This window comes from Myxocyprinus asiaticus, chromosome 6, assembly GCF_019703515.2.
Source record: "Myxocyprinus asiaticus isolate MX2 ecotype Aquarium Trade chromosome 6, UBuf_Myxa_2, whole genome shotgun sequence".
Classification (NCBI taxonomy): Eukaryota; Metazoa; Chordata; class Actinopteri; order Cypriniformes; family Catostomidae; genus Myxocyprinus; species Myxocyprinus asiaticus.
Window position 1 is genome coordinate 5176481 of NC_059349.1, and position 23211 is coordinate 5199691.

The window sequence follows — 23211 nt, forward strand, 5'->3', positions numbered from 1 at the left end:
TTCCAAACGGCATAAATGATGCCTTCGGAGGCACTGTTCTTTTTGAACTCCACACTTTTTAGCACTCCATAGCTCTCACAGTAGATGTTAAGATCTTCAAAGGGAATAGAGCTTAGGGATGAACACCCTAGGTATCTGAAAAGCAAAAATGGGGGTTTCATGAGCATCAACGATCTGATTGTTAATTGGTAATTGGGATTTCAATCAAAGTGCTTTTGTCCTGCCTGAAAGCATGGCTCCTCTATATGATGATTGGGTGAGGTCTCAAATGGGTGGGACTTTCTGACAAACAATAATGGAAACGGCGATATATACATGATTGGCAGCATTTGAAATTTCAAGAAATGCAATTGTTGTAGACTATGTTGCAAGAGGTACAGACGCTGTTAGATAAATTTGGTCAAAACATTTAGTTTAGCATTCATAACCTTTGCTTTTGCATATTGGCAGTTGTAAATATTGCAAAACTACAGTTCTGAACCTGGTCAGTTATTCTATCTATCTATCTATCTCTGTCTGTCTGTCTGTCTGTCTGTCTGTTTTACTAAGGTCTGTAAAACCATCTTTAAAGGGATAGTTCATCCAAAAATTAAAATGATCATTTCAACTCACCCTCATGCCATCCCAGATATGTATAGCTTTTTTTCTTCTGCTGAACACAAACGAAGATTTTTAGAAGAACATTTCAGCTCTGTAGGTCCATACAATGCAAGTGAATGGTAACCAAAATTTTGAAGCACCAAAATGCACATAAAGGCAGCATAAAAGCAATCCACAAGACTCAAGTGGTTAAATCTATATCTTCAGAAGCGCTATGGGTGGAGATATGTACAAAGGATGTGAAAGTGGAGATTGATAGTTTTAAAAATAAAAAAATAAAAATAAAAATAAAACAATAAACGTACATACACAGTAGTTAAAAAGTCCAAGTTCACTGTTTTGATGGAAAGATCGCCTTGTTTATCTGACAAAAGATTTAGAGATGAATAGGTTGTGTGAATATAAAATGAAACCAATGTCAGAGTGAAAGACACATACTTGAACAGTTCATTATCCAGAGTCGTTTTCAATCCCAGTAACCATTGCTAAATCCAAAACAAATTATTTAATGGTATAAATGGCAAAGAAAAAAAAATAGCACAACTGTGTTAATTTAGTACATTGCAGTTTATATATAAGAATGAATAAAGTTCTGAGATTTATAACATATTGTACATATCTAACTAGATAGGTAAAGTGTTTCAACGCAAACTTTGATTTAGCTTTACAAACCTTACAATAAAACAGACAGATAGATAGACAGATAGATAGATATGCTCATTCAGTAAATGCACAGCTAAACAGATGTGTTTTCATTCTGGACTTGTATGGCTACTGTTGGAGCACACCTGAACTCTTCTGGAAGCTGGTTCCAGCTGTGGGTGCCATAATAGCTAAACGCAGTCTCACCTTGTTTTGAGTGAACCCTTGATATTTCTAACTGACTTGATCCTAATGATCTGAGAGGTCTGTTATATTTATATTCAACAAGCATATCTGCAATACACCATTGAGTGATTTATAAACAAGTAACAGTACTTTAAAATCAATTCTAAATGTAACTGGACAGTGTAAAGATTGAGTACTGGAGTAATATGCACAGATTTTTTGGTTCAGGTCAGAATACTGGCAGTATGAGCTGCCTAATATCAATTTATTTATTCAATCAATTTGATTTATTAAGCATATTAAAACAAGTATAGTTGACCACTGTGCTGTACAACCACAATACATGAGGATACGACAATCAGAAATTTAAATCACATACAACACACAAAACACTCTAAGTTTGATTATAAACCAGGACAAAGAAATAAGTATTTAGCTTTGACTTAAAATCAACTATTGTGGAGGCAGATCTGAGGGACACAGGAAGACTGTAACATAGCTTTGGGCTGGCTACCGCAAAGGCATGGTCGCCCCTCATCTTTAGTCTTGACCTGGGAACTGTCAACAGTCTCTGATCAGATGACCTTAGACATATAACAGGTTTATTTATACACAGTAGGTCAGAAAAAATAAGAAGGTGACAATCCATTTAAAGACTTAAAAACAAAAAGTAAAATTTTAAAATCAATTCTGTAGCAGATTGGCAGCCAATGCAGAGAAATTAAAACAGTAGTAATATGTTCATATTTGCGAACGCCAGTCAAAAGCCTTGTGGCAGCGTTCTGGACCATTTGCAAACGAGCAATGTATGATAGGCTTATTCCTACAGTGCATTCAGAAAGTATTCAGACCCTTTTATTTTTTTCACATTTTGTTATGTTGCAGCCTTATGGTAAATTGCTTTAAATTATTTTTTTTTCACATCAATCTACACTCCATACCCCATAATGGAAAAGCAAAAACCAGATTTTTGATAACTACAAATTTATTAAAAAGAAAAACTGAAATATCAGAGTGGTGTAAAATTGACAAGCCTCTTTAAAAGCTAGAGAGTTCATCACTAGAAGTGGAACTGAATGCACAAGACATGTGAGCAGGCCTAGTAGATTTTGTAATTTGATATGGAAGCAAGACAGTAACCATGACAGGCATATGATCAGAAAAACTCAAGTCACAGATTTCAGTGTCGCAGATAGACAGTCCATGCGACAAAACAAGATCTAATATATGACCCTGTTTATGAGTAGGTCCTTTCACCATTGTATGAAGTCAAAGGAATCAATGAGACTAATAAATTATTTAGCCAGGGAGTTAGAATCACAGCAAACATGAATATTAAAATCCCCAACAAATAAAAGTCTATCATTCATAGGGATAATTCCTCCTAAAAACTCTTTGTTAGGATTAGGTGGTCAATACACCACTACAACCGCCAATAATTGAACCTGGTCCATTTAAAGCAGTTGTAATTCGAAACTTGAATATACCTCAGTTGTTAAAGTCTGACAACAGAGGCTGCTTTTAAAAACAGATGCAAGCCCTCCACCCCTACTCGTGGTTCTGGGAGAGTTTAACAATTTACAATCAGAGAGCACATGTTCAGAAAAAGGACTTATAGCCCCATTCAGCCAAGTCTCATTCACAAATAAAAGATCTAAACCATTAGAGGTGAGGAAATCATTAAGTATAAACATCTTGTTTACCAGCAATCTGGGCTCATAGACAAAACCCATTGATATGGTGCTTCTAGCAATCGCCACGAGATGAAGCGGTCACCATCCAACTCTCATCCAAGGCTATCCAGATGAGGCTGAAGCAGAGATCGAGATGCCAGGCGAAATTTTAGCTTAACAGCTATACCTCCCCTCTTTCCTCTTCTTTGCGACATTTCCTCCAGGAAAAAGTACATGGCAGCCAACATATACATGTCGGTACAGTCGCCAGGAAGGGGGGGGAGGGAGACTAAAGCGTGGTCCTCTCAGATCTTTGTTGGAAAGTACCTCAGATGTGTTTTTAAAATTGAAGAGCATTTGACAGTCATAAACCAACAGAGTAAAAACATTTTGAATTGTAAGAGACATAAAAAAACATAAAAACAAACAAGCCAGGTAGCAGACGGCAAGCCGCACACACGGCGCCATCTTGCACCAGCCAATCCATCAGATAAAGCCGGATTAATAGTCTTCTTGGGAACAAGTTTCTCTAAATCTTGACTAGATATGAAACATATTATTCTTAAAATATTTTTGAGATGAAAGTAGCTGTAGGGCTGCAACTAACGATTATTTTTATAATCGATTAATCTTCGATTATTTCTCAGATTAATCGGATAAATTTAATTTCTTTTATTTTATTAAAAAATAGGATTAAAAAAACAGGAATAACAAAGGGCGTAGTTCTGCCCAGCTGAAAAATACATAATTATGTTAGGTACATATGCTTGAACACTGTCACTGATTACATACATTTTAAGTATTTTAAATTAATATTGTACGTTTTAAACTATTGTTTCTGAACTATTCTTTTAAAAAATATGTGGATGTTAATCAAGTAACATGTTTGTCATGGTATAAATTTACTGGTGGAATCAGACATTACATACGTTATTATAAGGACGATCAAATATCAGGACCCTTAGCATTATTATACATTATATTCAGCATTATATACAGTTTAATATAGTACAATCATCTGTAAACGCAGTGCAGATTCACTCTTGTGCTGAAAATTCTCATGCATGAGGAGAAATCATCTAAAACACTTTAAAAACCACACTTTGACCTCTGAGACATCAGTGTGATATCCACGAGCTGCACAAATGATTACATTGAAACTGAAATCATGGTATGAATCTGCACGAGTTAAATTAAGATGATTGCGCTCCAGCGCTCCCTTTCTCCATTGTGATCAGTTTGATTGAGGCGATGCTCGCGCTCGCTCAGTGAAGTTTAACGGAGACTCACACAGGGTAAAAACAAACAGTTTTGTGAAATACCCAGAAATACATGCCTGATTTTGAATTCATAACATGTATACATTATAAAACATAGAAAATAGCAGTAAAATGTATGTGCTGGAGAGGAACAACTCTTAAGCACATCAAACAACACAATCACTCTTTCAACCCACCTGATGCAGCATTCGCTCCACATTAAACTGTATGCTTACTATGGTCTTCTTTGAAGTGTTTATAAAGTGATCTTGTGCGCTGGAGAACTTGGCGTTGTTTTTTCTGCTTCAGCTTCTCTCCATTCTTTTTCAAAGGAGTTTTGTCATGCAGTAATTTTTCACTGAGCTGTAAAGTGACGTCACTGATGGAGCTTCTCTGTGCTCGCGGCATATATCCAACTAATCGATAATTAAATTTGTTGTTGATGATTTCTATTATCGATACTAATCAATTTTATCGATTAGTTGTTGCAGCCCTAGTAGGCTGATTTGGTTATTGCTTTGAGGTGACTACTGAAACTAAGGTCTGCCTCCAAAATGACACCAAGATTTCTGACTTAATGTTCACCTTGGGAAATTCAACTTTGTTGCCAAATATTACGACCACTGCCTTGTTGTTATTTAACTGAAGGATGTTTTGGCACATCCAACTGTTAATTTCTTCAGTGCACTGGCACAGGTAGTCTATGGGGCTGTGGTCAATCACTTTATGTGCGAAAAAGAATGATATAAGCACTTTTTAACTATAAAAGATCGCTTTCAGTCAGGTGTTGACGTATGACCGAATTTACCCGAGTGCTCCCGTGACATTAGTGCGATGGCACATGAACTGACGCGTGACAGACACTCAACCAATGAGTCGAAGGACCGTGCCAATGTGCTTGTGTCACAGGAGCACTCGGGTAAATTCGGCCATTCGTCAACACCTGACTCGAAGCGAACTTTTATAGTTAAAAAGTGCTTAAATATCATTCTTTTTCACACACAAAGTGATCGGTTTGCTTTAGAAGACATTAATGTCACTGCTGAAGATAGGATGTTTTACTCTTATGCTGACTATCTGAGTTTTTTGGACCTACAAATATCTAATCACCATCCTCTCCTATTCTAAGGACCTGCTGAGCCTGGATCTTTTTCTACAAATCTTCAAAAGTGTTTTGCAGAAGAAAGTCATACACATCTCAGATGGCATGAGGGTGAGTAAATTATCAGAGAATTTTCATTTTTGGGTGAACTATCCATTTAAGTATCTTTATGTGTGCCGTCTCTGTGCTGTGAAGCGGTCGGGAAACCAGAAATTGTCAAAGTAGCCATTTTAATTAAATAATTTATTTTGTTGATTGAAAATCACCTTTTCACTGATCTTGCCTATGAAAGGAAGATTTGAGATTGGTCTGTAGTTGTTTAATATGGAGTTATTCATTTTTTAGGAGTGGCTTAACAACTGCAGTTTTCAGAGACTTTGGAATAGTGCCTGAAAGGAGTGAGGCATTGACAACGATCTTTTTCTAGACAATTAAACACATTTTTGAAAAATAATATTCCTTCCTAGGGCACAATTTGTCAACTTATGCAAATATTTTTGAGACAACAAGATGCATTATGATAATGCTTATTCAAAATAACCACTTCAGAAAAGGGTGAATGTTAATTTTAAACACATTTGGCATTTTATAACATCTCAAGTATTCTATAAACAAATTAATGTCCATTGTGATTGGATCAGTCAATGTGAGCCCACTTTGAACATTTTTCATAACAAATCTATTCCCCCCACTTAAAAAAAAACAAAACAAAAAAAAAAAACGTATTATGGGGGCCTTTAGCCCCTGCAACATGGGGGATTTTTACACCAAATGCAGTCCTTTTACTTATTGGACAGTTATTTGATATAATCACCTTGAAAAAAATTGAATATTAGATCAAATTGCCTCAAAATCAAACTTTAGACATTTAATGTATTGATCTCATGAAAGAGGGGAAATGTGCAGTTCATAGTGACAAACAGGTGTTAAGGAAAGTGCTGTGGTAGTTTTTGATCCTGTTTAGTGTTTTGGGAGAAAATAAAATCAAAGGACCCTTTTGCCCCATTGTACCCCACCAGGTGTTAACGGGGCCTTAGTGATCCAATCGCAAAACCTTTTGGAACCGTTAACGCCTGTATTTTGCGGTGTCCACTTGTGATCTGATGCATTTCAATATCAGGTATAAATGGGGGTTTTGTTAGATTATGACACATGAATCTTAACAAAGGATAGTTATGCAGAGAGCAGAGAACAGAGGAGATAGGGTGACTCTTAAGACCCGGGTATACTTTGTTTTTGTGCATTCCGGATCGGACCGTGCCCGGTCGACCGCTTTGCCCTTTCCCTTAACATCCGGCCTCTTTTTGTGCACGAGCTTGAAAATAACATACCCAAAGTAAAACTCTTCCAGTTCTTGAACCCTTTGGTCTACAAACACAAACTTGAGCTCGTTTGGAAGTAGACACTTAGACATTTGTTATTCAAAAGTATAAATGTATCATTGTAATATAAAAAAATTTAGAGATATTTAAATATTTTGAATAGTGACCACAAATATTATTTATAAAATACCCCAAAAACACATCTGATACAAAGCCACATGTCTGATGAAGGTCTGACACAATTTTGAAGTTGATATGACCAAAACTCATTGTTCCATAATGATTTATGTAAGTGTACTTCCAAAAAAAGGTCACTTGGAGGCGCCAACAGACCACTTGTAGTAACTCCATAAACCAATTATCAAAGTGGTTCAAAACACACAATTTGTTTATATTTCCATGTAAAAATAACACACACACACAAACCAAAATATACATGGTTATCATATTTTTATTATTATTATTTGGGAATATATTATAAAGCATTCCATATATATTTATGAATTTTATAAACAATGTAAAAAGTTTATGGAAATAAACTTTTACTTACAGTAAAGATGCTTCTGTTCATTTTTTCCCCATACAAATGTAAATTGACATTTTTCAGAGCTTTTGCTCTGCCGTTCACCTAGGGTCTTTAGTCACTGCCTCAAGCCGGGGAGCCTCGATCACCGTCAGTGAAGCCTGGAGCACACCTGCTCCCAATGAAAATTGAATGAAAAGCAGTGGGATAAAAAAGTCAATGCATTGGGAGCGCGTGTGCTCCGGGGTCTAACTCATGGTGAGCAAAGCCGGGGAAGGTGGCTCATCTCGGCTTGAATGACATGCAAGAGCCCCCTGGATGTGCAGTTGAACAGGGGGTTTGATGAAAAAATGCAGTCGGGAGCATGTGTTCTCCAAACCTTCAGTGATGGTGACTGAAGCCGAAGAGGGTGGATCAGATCGTGGGTCCAAAAGCCGAGTTCTTTGTCAACAGTACGGCAGTAACACGCTATAACTGCACACCGTTCGTAAAAGCGCAAACACAAACAAACACAGTCCATGGTTCTCCGAACCTTTGCAAATCGGCATCAGGGATATACACAACCCTCATATCATTGTTTTCATCTTTTCATTAGCTACACGACCCATCAGTCAAAAATTATCTAGCTTTTCAATGGCCGGCTTTATCCAGAGACAAACATGGATAACGCAAATCTTTACATCACTCGTGTCGACTGTACTGTTTAGCTATTTTGAGTGACTACCCAATCACAAATGCACAGAAAACTTTGAGGGAATGCTCAAAACCCTCCCAAATATCATGTTTGGGTGTTTTGCTACTGAAACACTACACAGGGTGCAAGATTTCATAAATGATAACACGTGTTGAATATGTAAAACCTGAACAAAGACATATAGATCAATATTACTTCATATTTTTACATTTTTGGACTAAAATCTCTGGATTTTATTTATTGGACTCTTGCAATGAAAAGCATACTGAAGTTTGGAGGATTGTGCTCATCTGTGTTTGGCTGGAAGACAATACAATTCAGAACTTCCGGTTTCATTTTCCGTGTTTTGATTTTCACTCTTGACAAGTTCAAGAAAATCATATTATTGTAACTTTGCGATCGTCAAAATTGCTTTAAAATATATAATCTTGAGACCCAGATCTTTCAAATGATATATCGGATGTCAATATTAGTTTACAATTTCAGTTTAAACATGCATTAAACATAAATGTAAATAAATACGCAAGTGGGTCATTTTTGAAACACCCATCGTTAAGAGGTTGAAGTATATTCTTTTGACTGCGGGCGAATATAAACACGTTAGAAGCACGCACAGTACTACTGCTTTGAGATGCTCTTTTATTACAGTCAACTTCAGGCACATGCGGCGAAAATGCGCACAGATGAGGACTGTCTGCATGTCGACAAAATCTGGCCCACGGACGGACAGTCCGCACAACCTGTACTGATGACAAAATCTGAGTCACGCATACTGTGCACGGAGTGATCAGCAACACAGACAACTGAAGTATACTTTGGCCTTTACTGGCATTGTTCTAAAGTGGTTTCCTTTTTTTTTTACCTATTTGAGTGAATGAAATATGACTCTTGAGTCATATTCCCGGGTGGACAATTCCAATTCCTTCTGGTATTACCATCATAGATAAAACTGCTCTTTAGGAAGAAATTTCATATTTGGGTTTATCTGAACTTTTGAACCTTTGGACCTGAATATATCTTTGCTCACTTTGATAACTTTGGACAATGCTTTTTCTTATGAATCATTCGAGCACTTGATGTGCTGAAACTCTTCCCACATAAAGTGCAGGGGTATGGCTTCTCTCCAGTATGCACTCTTGCATGTATTTTCAGCTTAAAAGACTCATTAAAACCTTTTTCACAAAGTGAACACTTGTAAGGTTTTTCTCCACTATGAAGTTTTTGGTGCCGCTGCAAGTCGCCAGTTCTAGAAAAGGCTTTTCCACACTCAGAGCACACATGAGCTTTCACACCAGAATGTGTTATTTGGTGCTTTTTAAAATCACTGATGCGTTTAGAACTCTTTCCACAAAAAGAGCATGTGTAGGGCCTCTCGTTTGTATGAGTTCTGATGTGTCTTTGTAGGTGTGATGCCAAAACAAATTTCTGTCCACACTGCTCACAGTTAAATGGCATTTCTCCAGAGTGAACATGCAGATGAATTTTGAGACTTTGTGCCTGTGTGAAACTCTTTCCACACTGAGGGCATGTGAAAGGCTTCTCTCCAGTGTGAATTCTTACATGACGCTTAAGTTGTCCTTGTTGGGTGAAACTTTTTCCACACTGAGGACAAGTAAAAGGTCTCTCTCTAGTGTGAATTCTCATGTGATCCTTAAGGTGATGCTGTTGGGTGAAACTCCTTCCACACTGAGAGCAGGTGAAATCATTTTTGGTTAAGGCTTTTTCTCCAGTTGTGACATTATGAGGTTTCTGATACTGATGTTTCTCCTCGTCTTTACTCGGTTCTTGTCTTTCCTCTTTCACTCCCATCAGGTCTAGAAGGAACATAGCAAAATTCCAAAAATCCAATCAGATGTGCAATGAAAAGAAATAAAATTAACCCCATTTTCATTGCAGAAAGCAAAATAATTTAGGCAAGTCAGTTTATTTGTCATTTCTGTCCTGTGTAGCAAGACAAGAAACTCAATACAGTTTCTCCAAAACCACAGTGACAAGTCTTTACAAACCCTTAACATACAATAATACTATATAATGTTGCCCTTTATTTATGTCATTTCACAACACTTTGTGATTTTATATCTAGAGCCACTAAATCTGGTGAACAGCCTGTAGCTTTGTTACCTTAATTTTCCTCAGCAGTCATTGATGAAGAATGAAGAATGGACACCAACCTCTTTGTTCCTCAGTATCTTCATTTTTCACTCTGCATGGTGCTGGATCACCCATGTCCACAATCTCCACTTTAATAAACTCCATCTTTACATAAGTAGAATGTGTCGTTACACCAGTAGTGTTTCCTACTTGTTTCGGATCCAAGTGACCTCTTCACTTGTAGCATGATGGGAATATTTCCAGCATTTATTGATGAGTTGCTGTGGGATTGGCTTCAGTGAAGATTTTGTGATATGATTCACTGTGTGGCATTGAGGACTAAAGACCTGTGAAAATGAAAAATAAATGAATTACCACATATATACTTTTACATTAATATACACAAAGCTACTCCCAAATTTACATTTAGTGCATTTTTTCCTGTTTAAAAATGTAATCTTGGCAAACCATATTTGGAAAGGTCTAAGACTCAGGCTTCAATAACTGTTTTATGATAGAAATGTCACAATGACACTCTCTTAATATCAAGAGCAGAAATACATGATTCATGATAGACGATTCTAAAAAAATATGGTTGCATTTTCACTGCAAGGCCTGATGTACAGAAGCAATATTTTGACACATCCGATTTTTTGTCCCGCTTGTTCCTAACTGAGGCATAACCAACTATGGTACCCAACATAACCTTACATGAGCACCGCCAAGCGATTTTTTTTTTTTTTACACAAGACCGATATCGGTCACTTGAATTTTTTTTTTTTTTTACATTTGTGAATATGAGGACAATCAGTGTATTTTACAGATAGACATATACACCGATCAGCCACAACATTAAAACCACCTTCCTAATATTGCGTAGGTCCCCCTTGTGCCGCCAAAACAGTGCCAACCCGCATCTCAGAATAGCATCTGAGATTCTTCTCACCACAATTGTACAGAGCGGTTATCTGAGTTACCGTAGTCTTTGTCAGTTCAAACCAGTCTGGCCATTTTCTGTTGACATCTCTCATCAACAAGACATTTCTGTCCACAGAACTGCCGCTCACTGGATGTTTTTTGTTTTTGGCACCATTTGGAAATTCTAGAGACTGTTGTGCATGAAAATCCCAGGAGATCAGCAGTTACAGAAATACTCAAACCAGCCCATCTGGCACCAACAATCATGCCACGGTTCAAATCACTGAGATCACATTTTTCCCCATTCTGATGGTTGATGTGAACATTAACTGAAGCTCCTGACCCGTAGCTGCATGATTTTATGCACTGCTGATTAGATAATCGCATGGATGATTGTTGGTGCCAGATGGGCTGGTGTGAGTATTTCTGTAACTGCTGATCTCCTGGGATTTTCACACACAACAGTCTCTAGAATTTTCAGAATGGTGCCAAAAACAAAAAACATCCAGTGAGCGGCAGTTCTGTGGATGGAAACGTCTTGTTGATGAGAGAGGTCAACAGAGAATGGCCAGACTGGTTCGAACTGACAAAGTCTATGATAACTCAGATAACCACTCTGTACAATTGTGGTGAGAAGACTATCATCTAAGAATGCTATTCTGAGATGCGGGTTGGCGCTGTTTATAATATCTTCCACTATTTGCACTTAGTCCAAAGAAGATGCTTTTGGTTGCTATTTACAATGCAAACAGCCTTTCCATAAAATAAATAAGCAAATAACCCAGTGGGGAAGACATTATATCTGTTTTGTTATTTTTATTTGTTTTATTATATTTCTGTAATGATTTCTTCCTCCAGTATTCTTCCTTCCTAAAAACAAAATTTTAGAAAATCATGAATGCCACAACAAACCTGATTGGTTGGAAACAGCAAAACAAAATCAATCTCTCGCCCTCTTGTGTGCATGCGCTTTACTCGTAGTAAAAATAACACTATTAAATGTTGCTCCATTACGTGAGACCAACTATCATCACTTCACATAAAGCATTACAATATTACATCTCCGTTTATTTCACATTGCTAACGCAAGTAATATTACACTACTTTCAGTAATATTTTATTTGTTGATGGAGAATTACTGCAACAAATTCAAACCATTTCTGAACGATTTGTATCGTTTTATACACCTTACTGCACAGCTCAAAACACAAACCTTTCATCTGCGGCGCAGCCTTGTGACGTCATCAACACAAAAGTCCTATCAAGCAAAATAAAAGTCCCTTTCACCCAACATTTTTTTTTGTTTTTTTTTTTTTGCTTTTAGTCTGAGATCATGAAAAAGTATATACAAAATAGTACGGTTGTGTGTGTGTGTGTGTGTGTGTGTGTGTGTGTGTGTGTGTGTGTGTGTGTGAAATAGACCTTAAAGTTATATATGCCACATATGTTATGTATACAAATTACAAGAGATTAATCTCGAATATATCTGTTTAAGTGCATTTCTTTTGGAAAGCATCACTCTTACGGAAAAAAAAAAAAAAAAAAAAAAAGAGAACATACAAAACGTCCAAAAGTGGTTTGAAGATTTTACAAATGTTCTCCGACAACATGTTAATGTTACTGAAACCATTTACGTTAGTAATGCGAAGTGAATGCAGTATGCTAACGCGGACAAGTGTTGTGTTTTATATATTTGCACAGAAGCTGCATGTTTTTTTCTAAAGGTGCACATTTAGTATAGTCATTGTATTCCTAAATCACTTCATGACTGCATCTAAGAAATAGATCACCCTAAAATGAAAATTGTCTTATAATTTTGTCACCGTCATATCATGTGAATGGTGACATTTTAGTGAATATTCTGGTCCATCTCTTCAATACAATTACAGATGATAGGGACGAACTTTAAACCTAAATAATGACACAAGAAGTATACATTTTTCAGAACCATTTATCTTTTCTTTGTTGTCTGTTTTTCCATTGTGACAATTAGGTACACCACCATAGTTTTCATTGCTGTAATGCGGAAAAAAATAACGATATATTATTTAGATTGTATTTAAATCATGTTAGTATTTGTTGCACTGCCTTTATGCTGATTTTATTCAGTCATTGTACATGCTATATTACAGTAATGAAAATGTAATCATTTCTCAATTCTCATTAATTAATCATTCAAAAGTGACCAGAAACATTAAGAGTGTAATTTTAAGGGGGCCTGGGTAGCTCAGCGAGTATTGAGGCTGACTACCACCCCTGGAGTCATGAGTTCAAATCCAGGGCATGCTGAGTGACTCCAGCCAGATCTAAGAAACCAAATTGGCCCTGTTGCTAGGCGCGTGTTGAGTTGTGCATGGATGCCGCAGAGAATAGCATGAGCCTCCACACACGCTATGTATCTGTGGTAACACGCTCAACAAGCCACGTGATAAGATGTGTGGATTGACAGTCTCAGACACAGAGGCAACTGAGATTTGTCCTCCACCACCCAGATTGAGGCAAGTCACTACACCACCAGGAGGATTTAGAGCACATTGGGAATTGGGCATTCCAAATTGGGGAGAAAAAAAAAGTGATTTCTTTTTTACTTGCTATGAAAGAAATATAAAAGGACTAGAGTTGTGCATTTTGAGTGGGTTTTTGGGTATTTAGACCTTATTATTATTTTTTACCTATATTTACCTATGTGACCTTGTATTTTCTCAAATACTGAACCAATCCTCATACATCATATACCATTTGAAAGGTTAAAGTCTCAAGAATCAAACTATGCTATCTATTTTTAAAATATAAAAATATATGAAACCCAGATGAAATTCAAAGTATAAACACTAGATGGCTGCAGAGAGCTACTTATTCATCCCTGGTTGAAGAGAAGATGATTTCTAGATTTTGTCATGAGTTCTGTATTTAGATATATATTTAAACATGATCAAAGACTACTTTTGTCAAAGTTTAGCATTTTGTTTGGTTTGTTTGAGGTTATTTTTGCCAGTTTTTGCAATAATACCACAAAATTATTACAGTCAACCCTGAACATGGTGTTACTAAGAGAGGACATATATAGAGAAAGCATCACTTATCATTTATTTCAAACATCAAAATTCAATATACTCAATAAAGTCATTCAATATAAATGCCAAGTAAATGAACATGAATGTGCAGTGATAATTCAAACAGAAGAATAAACATTTTCAATGTCAAACTTAGCATTTATTTTACAAAATTCTCTCTCTCTCTCTCTCTCTCTCTCTCTCTCTCTCTCTATATATATATATAAATCAATGACGTGAACAGCAATAAATAACAGCTACAAACTAATTAATAAAAATGATCAACAAACAGTAAATAACAGCATTATTAACAGCATGATATCTGCTTCCAAAACGTACCTGAAATAAACAAGTAATAACCTTATTTATCCCAGGGTGGGCAGGTTTAAGTGGTTTACGAGGACTTTTTTTTAGGTTATAAACTGGTAATTACAAGGGTATTATGCTATAAATGTGGTTTATGAGGACATTTCTAGTGTCCCCATAATTTAAATCGCTTAAAAAAAACATACTAAACAATGTTTTTTGGAAAATGTAAAAAATCCGAAAGTTTTCTGTGAGGGTTAGGTTTAGGGGTAGGGTTAGGGTTAGGGGATAGAATCTATAGTTCGTACAGTATAAAAATCATTAGGTCTATGGAGAGTCCTCATAATGATAGCTGCACCAACATGTGTGTGTGTGTGTGTGTGTGTGACTGTGTGTGTTTGTGTTCTGCACACTTGATGTTTGGTAGTCTCACCCCTTCATGTCTGTGTTTTTTCTGCATTGTGGCTGTTTTTTAGATTTTATATAATTAATTGTGTAAAACCAATAAATAAATAAATGTTTTTTAGCGTTTCCCATTCATTTCCTATGGCGGCCACTTTTGACCGGGAGCAGTACAAGTGTGACTTTTTTTTTAAAATTTTTTTTCACTTAGACTGGTCGAATCAACTCCAGTTTTTGTGTGTTCAGATATGAAATGGAGGAAAAGTCACCAGTTTTATTGAAGAAACAAAATCGATTTCGGTCAAAAATGACCAAACAGTGCATAAGGGTTAAATAATACACTCAGGCTTAACCAAAAGTAGCAGCACTACATTGAAAACATAACTACATTTTCCAGTAGACCGTAGCTCAGCTGTTTTCCAGCTATGAGCTATATTTTTCTGACAAGTAGTGGTGTTGTCTGACTAGATGATGTTTTTGTTGTATAGGGCTGTCAACAGGGCTGAGAAACTAAATTCAAACTTCACTGAAATATTACCAAATTTCAAATGGTTACTTTCATCGAAGCATTGAATATATCAAAACAGAAACCTAAAAATAAGACACAATGTTTAAAGGTGTTATTGTAAATATTTACACTTTTTGTTATTTTGGCAGATCTGGAACTTCATGCCACACAGCGGTCTTGATTCACATCTTCAGTGAAGTCATGATCACAGAAACAAGCAGGAAAAGCACCTGGTGTAACAACAAATTCTGTAAAGATGGAGTTTATTAAAGTGGAGATTGGGGACATGGATGAGCCTGAACCACACAGAATAATTAATGATGATACTGAGGAACAAAGAGGTTGGTCTCCAATTTGGATGATTTTTTAAAGGTGCAGTATGTAAGATTCAGAAACCCTTGTTATTAATGACACCTGTGGCCGTTAAGTGAACTGCAGCCAGCTACCTGTTGCTCGTGATCGCACTCGTGCACACACTCCATAGGGATGCGAGCGAGTGAGTAATTGCCAAAACAATGATGTAACGTACAAAGAGACTGAACGTGATCACTGGCATCATGCTAACAGATGAGGTAGCATAATTAAAATTACACAGTTATGATTGTTTTACTACAAACTTTGAGACTAAAGTAAAACTACTTATCAGCTAACATAGCATACTGATACACACATACAGCTACATACTACCGAACTATACCAGAAAGTTAACTGTTGCACAGTTATGTTGCACTATTGTATGTTTTGTATGTCATATGTTGTACCACGAATAAGAAACCAGCGTATTTGCTTAAATTTATCCTGTATACCTGACTTTTAGTATAAAGAGAAGATTGTTGAAATTATTTGAAAGTTACGAAGCAAGGTAGCTTGCAATTCATCAGCGTTAGCAGGCAAGATCAAGTTAGCTAAAATTACACAGATCAATCCTTATGGCACTATATTTCACATGCTTTGCAGTTATGTAGGCTTACCTGTCCAATAAGAAGAACACCAATTCAGGGTCGGTTTTAATCCCCAAAACCGAACGAAGGTCACTCCAGGAATCAAATGCCCTGCCGATGTTCACTCTAGTTTTCGCTCGACCATGATCACGTTCCCGCTTAGCCAGACGGGATTCAGTAGATAAATGTTTTTTTTTTTTTTTGGCTTACTCCGAGTTACTCTGTGGCCGTGGGCGTAGACAGAGACTCGGGAACGACCTCTGTGGTCGTGGGCATAGGCAGAGACTCGGAGACGACCTCCGTGGTTGTGAACATAGGCAGAGACTTGGAAACGACTTCTGTGGTCGAAAACATGGGCAGAGACTTGGAAACAACCTCTGTGGTCGTACACATGGGCAGAGACTTGGAAGCGATCTCTGTGGTCGTGAACATAGGTTTTCGTTTCCAAGTCTCTGCCTTTCTCCTCCTCCTCCTACGGGAGGCTGAAGTTGGCGGTGCAGGCTCTGGGACAGACGAGGCTGGCAACGCAGGCTCTGGGATGGATGAAGCTTCCAGCTCGTTGGTCGTGGCAGGCATTGGCATTGGCTTGTTGGCCGTGGCAGACGTGGGCATCGGTTCGGTGGCTGTGGCAGGCATGGGCATCGGCTCGGTGGCCGTGGCAGGCATCGGCTCGGTAGCCGTAGGAGGCGTCGGCTCGGTGGCCGTGGCAAGCATGGGCGTCGGCTTGACAATTTGTGGGAAAGGGCTTTCGTGGCCCTGTGCACCGATATCAGTTGCAAATAATTAAACTTGGAGACAAGGGTCGTGAAGGACCTCAAGGCCGGGGTGGCGGAAGGCAAGATTATGACATGGCATGGAACCAACTCAGACTTGACTGGAACATAGTGTGGAGCAGACTCAAACTTGACTGGGACATGGAGTGGAATAGGCTGATGTATGGCTGTGACATGGCATGGAGCAGGCTGAGGCATGGCTGTGACTTGGCATGGAGAAGGCTGAGGGGTGGCTGTGACATGGCATGGAGCAGGCTGAGGCGTGGCTATGACATGGCATGGAGCAGGCTGAGGCATGGCTGTGACCTGGCATGGAGCAGGCTGAAGCGTGGCTGAGATATGGCATGAAGCAGGCTGAGGCATGGCTGTGACATGGCATGGAGCGGGCTGAAGCATGGCTGTGATATGGCCTGGAGCAGACTTAGGTTTGGCTGTGACATGGCATGGCATGGAGCAGGCTGAGGCATTTCTGAGACGTGGCATGAAGCAGGCTGAGGCATGGCTGTGACATGGCATGGAGCGGGCTGATGTATGGCTGTGACATGGCATGGAGCAGGCTGAGGCATGGCTGTGACTTGGCATGGAGAAGGCTGAGGGGTGGCTGTGACATGGCATGGAGCAGGCTGAGGCGTGGCTGTGACATGGCATGGAGCAGGCTGAGGCATGGCTGTGACCTGGCATGGAGCAGGCTGAAGCGTGGCTGAGATATGGCATGGAGCAGGCTGAGGCATTTCTGAGACATGGCATGAAGCAGGCTGAGGCATGGCTGTGACATGGCATGGAGCGGGCTGAAGCGTGGCTGTGACATGGCATGGAGCGGGCTGAAGCGTGGCTGAGATATGGCATGGAGCAGGCTGAGGCATTTCTGAGACGTGGCATGAAGCAGGCTGAGGCGTGGCTGTGACATGGCATGGAGTGGGCTGAAGCGTGGCTATGAAATGGCCTGGAGCAGACTCAGGCTTGGCTGTGACATGGCATGGAGCAGGCTGAGGCATTTCTGAGACATGGCATGGAGCAGGCTGAGGCGTGGCTGTGACATGGCATGGAGCATGCTTAAGCGTGGCTGTGACATAGCATGGAGCAGACTCAGATGTGGCTGTGACATGGCGTGGAGCATTATCTTGATGAAGAGAATGCAGTTGATCTCCGGCGTCTTTGCCTCCTACTGGATGTTCAAACGCAGCACGAAATCGTTGGAGGAAGTAACAGAATGAAGGGAATGTTGTTCTGTCACCGTTCCACACTGCTGCAATCCAGTCTAATGCCTTACCTGTAAGCATCGAACAAACAAAGGAAATGCGGCTCTCATCAGTGGGGTATAGTGTGGGTTGTTGATTAACAAACCGAGAACATTGGAGCAGAAATCCATAACATTTAGCTGGTGATCCATTGAATTTCTCAGGAAAGGCAAGGCGTGGGTTAGTGGTGAATGTGCTAGGTGAGGCCGGGTAAGCTGCTGGATTGGATGCAGAAGCTGAAGGGTTTGGTGTTGGTAAATGGAGGCTTTGCAAAGTTTAAACAAGCTCCTCTGTTAACGATGACAGCCGGTCATGCTGTTGGTGGTGTACGGCCAATACATCCACTTGTGCTGAGACTTCGGTGGTGAGTTGCAGAAAAGCCGCTGGATCGGTTTGTGGCAAAGTCTTCTGTAATGATGAGTCAGCAGAGTTGAGATCCATATGCAGCTTTTAATAACAATAAACGTAGTAGTACAGACAGGCAGGGGTCAATCACCAGCAACAGTAATATCCAAGGTAATCCAGAGAGGTAGATAATAAACAAGCAAGAGATCGGGGCAGGCGACAGACAATCACAGGTTATTTCCAGGTAAACAAGGCAGTAATAGTAGGCAGGCAGCAACGGGTCAAAACAGGGTGAACAGTCCAGGATCATACATAGGTAATGCAATAAACACAGAGAACACATGTCAGCCAGGGCAAAACAAGACTTCGCAATGACAGCGAGTGAAAGTGAGTCTTAAATAGCTGAATGGATTGGAAACAGGTGAACAGGTAATCATTGACAGGTACGGGGATTATGGGAAATGGAGTCCAGAAAGTTCAAGTCAATCCCCAGGTGATGGAGCCCTCTGGTGGTGAGTAGGAGGAACAACAAAGGCGGGATTCATGACACAATCATTGTTCAAAACAATGTCCTTACCTTACCCCAATTCATTTCGGTAAGCCTTTAAAAATAATTTGTATTTTGAGATGTCGGGTTGGATTTGGCATGAAATCGCTGGCTTATGTCGTTCCTCTTTGCGTCATGACATCATGCCCATAAACACAGGAAAGAAGTGCCGGCTGTCACGTGTTCTGGATGAGGATGCTGTTCAGTTCAGTCAGTCACTATCACCATTCAGTCTGGATGGATGTTTATCTGTTATCCATTTGGTGAAGTTGTTTACCTGCTATAATGCTTGGAATTGGATACAGTATGTTGTCTGGTAGGGTTGTCATGCTTTTATGAATCACACATTACTCGTGTGTTTACCGATTGCGATCCGTTGTCAGGGGAAGTTACTGTGCATGTTAACTTATATGTATGACTTCTGAAATTGACTATTTTTTCAGTTTTTCATTTTAGTCTTTTGACAAAAATGTCCTTTAAAAAATAGTCAATATTTCGTCATAGTCATATTCATTAATTTTAGTCAGTTTTACAAAAATTACATAACATTTTAGAGATACTTTGCCGAATCAGTGGTACAAAACACAATGTTACATATCTTTTATATTATTATGAGAAGTGTAAAAATATTTTCGGTTCATTATGAAACTGTGACGGGACAAACACAGTCTAGTCTAGGCGGGCAGCACAGTCTAGGTAATTAATGGGAAACACTGTTGATGATGACCTGCAAAATGGACAAAAAAGTGTCAAACTGACCAAACTTTAATCAAATATTCAAATATTTAGAAAAAAAAGGGATAAACATTTTCTAATGTTCTAAAACATGTATCACACATACAGTATAAATGTACATAGGCCTACTGTCCTTGTTGTGAAAAACCTGAGCTCCTGAAATAATAATGAATAGACTGAAGTATTAGCTACTTTGAATTGTTCATGCTTTAGAGACTTATTTATTTTCTGTGAAAGGATATTAAATTGTGTGTAGCATGTTTCTTATGGAAACAGTGTATTCACAATGCAAATTGTGCAATGCAAATTACGATTATTCTGACTAGTGCATCATTTAATTCAAGTTCACATGTTCATTCGTTTCGTTGTGCAGATGTAAGTTGTTCCATATATGTTGTGGATATATTGTTGAATCTCATGTATAAATAGGATGCATTTGAATGAGGTATTTACCCCGTTTTAAAGCGGTTAATTTTGCCAGTGTTAGTGCGTTTAACTCACGCAGCTCAAGCGGAGAAATGCCCAACACACTGGATTAATGGATTAGATGAATCCATATCTAATATCTGCTTCTATTTACAGAATATCAAGATGTTTCTTCTTCTGTTTATATCTTGCAGTATCATTTTTATCGTCATATTTTTGTCAACAGTATGCTTTAATAAAATCATTTAATAATCTTCATGATGTGCCTTTTTCGTCTCGTCTTTTTTTATCGTTGATAAAATCAAAAAACCTTTTGTCAACAAACATTTTCATCATTGATTTCGTTGACAAGATTAATCATGTAAAAATAATGAAGTCTTACACTGAACTTGAATCAGCAATATCATGAGTTTCACATCTTAAATTGATAATACAATACAATCATTAATAGTCAATAAAACACTTGAATAATCATATTAAAATATACTTGTAACTGGTGGTGATTCAGGAGAGTCCCCTGTTCTCTATGTAAAAGCGCTTTGAGTGTAGTATCAGAAAAGTGTACAATTCATTCATTCAAAATATGTAAATAAGAGTGTTGTTTATCTTCATCAAAGCAAGTAATATTTCATTTTTAAATGTTTAATCGTATAACATAATTATATCAACATGAAAATAGCACGTTACAACTCTGGCTCTGAATATCTTCCAGTCATGGTCACACACTGGCAATGTACAGGTAACCTCAAATCATGAGATTCATCCGCCAGTGCAGTAGTGTTGAAACACAATGGATGTAATGTATTCTTCTGCAAATTGCTTGCAATTTTAAATTTCAAACACAGATGTCGCTAGAGAGCACAAAGTTACCTAGTGCAGCATTAAATGCCCAGGTGTCCCATCAATATTAACAAGCCAAACGACTCCATCCACCGCCAATCTGCAAGAGTTCAGACAAAAAGACAATATGGCCCAAAAAGGGTCATAACACCCTCCCCCATAAAAAAACCCCAATTAAATATTAAATAAAGAAAACAAAGAAATTCCAATACCCTGCATCATCCTCCCACTCAATCCACCCAACAACTCCAGTTCTCAGCTACCACAGGCCCTGTGGAAGCAAATTAATAAAACCAAAGTGTAGGGTAGAGAATAGAAGGATTCAGCAGCGGAGGGGAAACAAACAGAAAATACAAAACTTTAAGGCAAATCTGATGACTCTCGAGACTTCCCAAAACAGATCTTACAAGTTAAAACATATTCATCAGCCAGCATAGCAGCCTCGGCAGCCATGTTGACTTTGTTCACTTAGATATGTAGCAATTCGGGCAGGTACAGAATTTTTTAACAGCTCAAGCAGTATCAGATCACATATCTTCAAGTGTATCTACCTCAGACGCAGTACACCAATGATTAAAAAGGGTTGTAAGCTCACGGACAAACTCAACGTAAGTTTCATTCAAACCTTTCGTCAGGACCCTAAACTTTTGTCTATACACCTCCGATACCAGCTCTTAAGCTTTTAAAACAGCACCTTTAAGAGTAACATAGTTTTAACTATCTGCCACGGATACCACCGAGTAAGCCTCTTGAGCTCTCCCAGTGAGAACACATTGCAAAAGTAATGTTCATTCTTTGTCGGGCCAACCCTTGGCAACAGCTACTCGCTCAAACAATATAAAGAATGTATCGAGATCTTTTTCGTTAAATGTGGGTAATAGTCACAAATTTCCGACAGTGTCAGACACTGGAAGAGCACTCTGAGGGTCAGTAGACGAAAGCTCACTAACAAGTTTACCTGCTTGAATCAAATCTAGATGGTATTTCTGAAGCCAAGGTTCACTTTGTTGTTTTACATACTCTAACTCAAGTTGTAATAAATCTTTTTGCTGCTCAGACGTTAAAGAGCGAGCCGAATTGCGCAAAAGCGGCATTGATGAGGCAACATTTGCTTGACTTGGTTGTTCACCCAGAAGAACTCATTTATCAACTAAATTCGCTTTGAGAATCTCTTTAACTGTATCTTTTAATCATTTGTCACCTATTTCAATCTCATAATGTTCGTGATTTTTAAGAATTAGTCTTTAGTACACAGATCAAGCGTCGTTTCCAACAGAGAATGTATAAGCTCTTCAAACAAATTTGTATGTTACAAATAGGGCCTACAAACAGAGCAAAATGAGTGATCCTAAGGGCCAAAACAGGAGGGATTTAGATTAAGTAAAAACCAAAACATCCCCACTCCTATCTAAACACAAGACACTAACTACCTCAATCCTAGTCTTCATGCAGTTACTTGTGATGGGTATTTATGCATGTGTCAGGGCAGAGGGCGGGGCCAGGCCGTGATGCTGCACACCCGGCCCCTAATCAGGCTGATCAAGCCCTAGAGGGATAAAGGCGACCGGAGGCAGCAGTTCGAGAGAGAGAGAACTACAGGCAGCTGCCCTGTATGTGTTTGCATTTGTCTTTTTATTTAAGTTAACCATTAAATATTATTTATGTTGTTAAGCCAGCTCTCACCTCCTCCTTTCCCAACTTTTATCCTTTGTTATACTGGTGCCGAAACCCGGTTAAGGAGGAGGCGAAAGCCGGCTTAACAATATAAATAATATTTAATGGTTAACTTAAACAAAAAGACAAAGACAAACACATACACATACAGGGCAGCTGCCTGTAGTTCTCTCAAACTGCCACCTCTGGTCACCTTTATCCCTCTCGGGCTTGATCAGCCTGATTAGGGGCCGGGTGTGCAGCATCACGGCCCGGCCTCACTCTCCGCCCTGCCACAATGCACTAAATCCCGCTGGCACAACAAAAGTAACTAGCAAGCTGGCGACCCTACTGTGCCACGGCTGTGCTCCCGAGACAACTGCTCCACCCACGTTCACCAAACAAATATAACAAAGCAATTAACATAGAGCTCA

The 23211-nt window shown here is 38.7% G+C and overlaps 2 protein-coding genes across 3 annotated transcripts in view; one reads left to right on the forward strand and one right to left on the reverse strand.

Annotated features, from left to right (window-relative positions):
- LOC127442933 (uncharacterized) overlaps positions 1 to 23211 on the forward strand; it is a 235004-nt gene that overhangs the window by 40051 nt on the left and 171742 nt on the right. The window lies entirely within an intron of this gene.
- LOC127442974 (gastrula zinc finger protein XlCGF7.1-like) lies at positions 7218 to 12188 on the reverse strand. Of its 2 annotated transcripts, none has more exons than XM_051701439.1 (3): positions 11923 to 12188; positions 10173 to 10439; positions 7218 to 9815 (listed from the first exon to the last, which is right to left on the reverse strand). In XM_051701439.1, exons 2-3 carry the CDS (start codon positions 10255 to 10257, stop codon positions 9025 to 9027), a joined length of 876 nt encoding a protein of 291 aa, XP_051557399.1. In that variant the 5' UTR covers positions 10258 to 10439; positions 11923 to 12188; the 3' UTR covers positions 7218 to 9024. The 2 variants fall into 2 exon arrangements, with proteins under 2 accessions (XP_051557399.1, XP_051557400.1); XM_051701440.1 differs by having other exon boundaries at positions 10123 to 10439; positions 11923 to 12185.

Excerpts from the sequence above, each read along its gene's own strand:
- LOC127442974 (XM_051701439.1), bottom strand. The coding sequence starts at position 10,257 with ATGGAGTTTATTAAAGTGGAGATTGTGGACATGGGTGATCCAGCACCA. Across the intron at positions 9,816-10,172 it reads AGATACTGAGGAACAAAGAG|ACCTGATGGGAGTGAAAGAG; the intron begins GTTGGTGTCCAT and ends TGTTCCTTCTAG.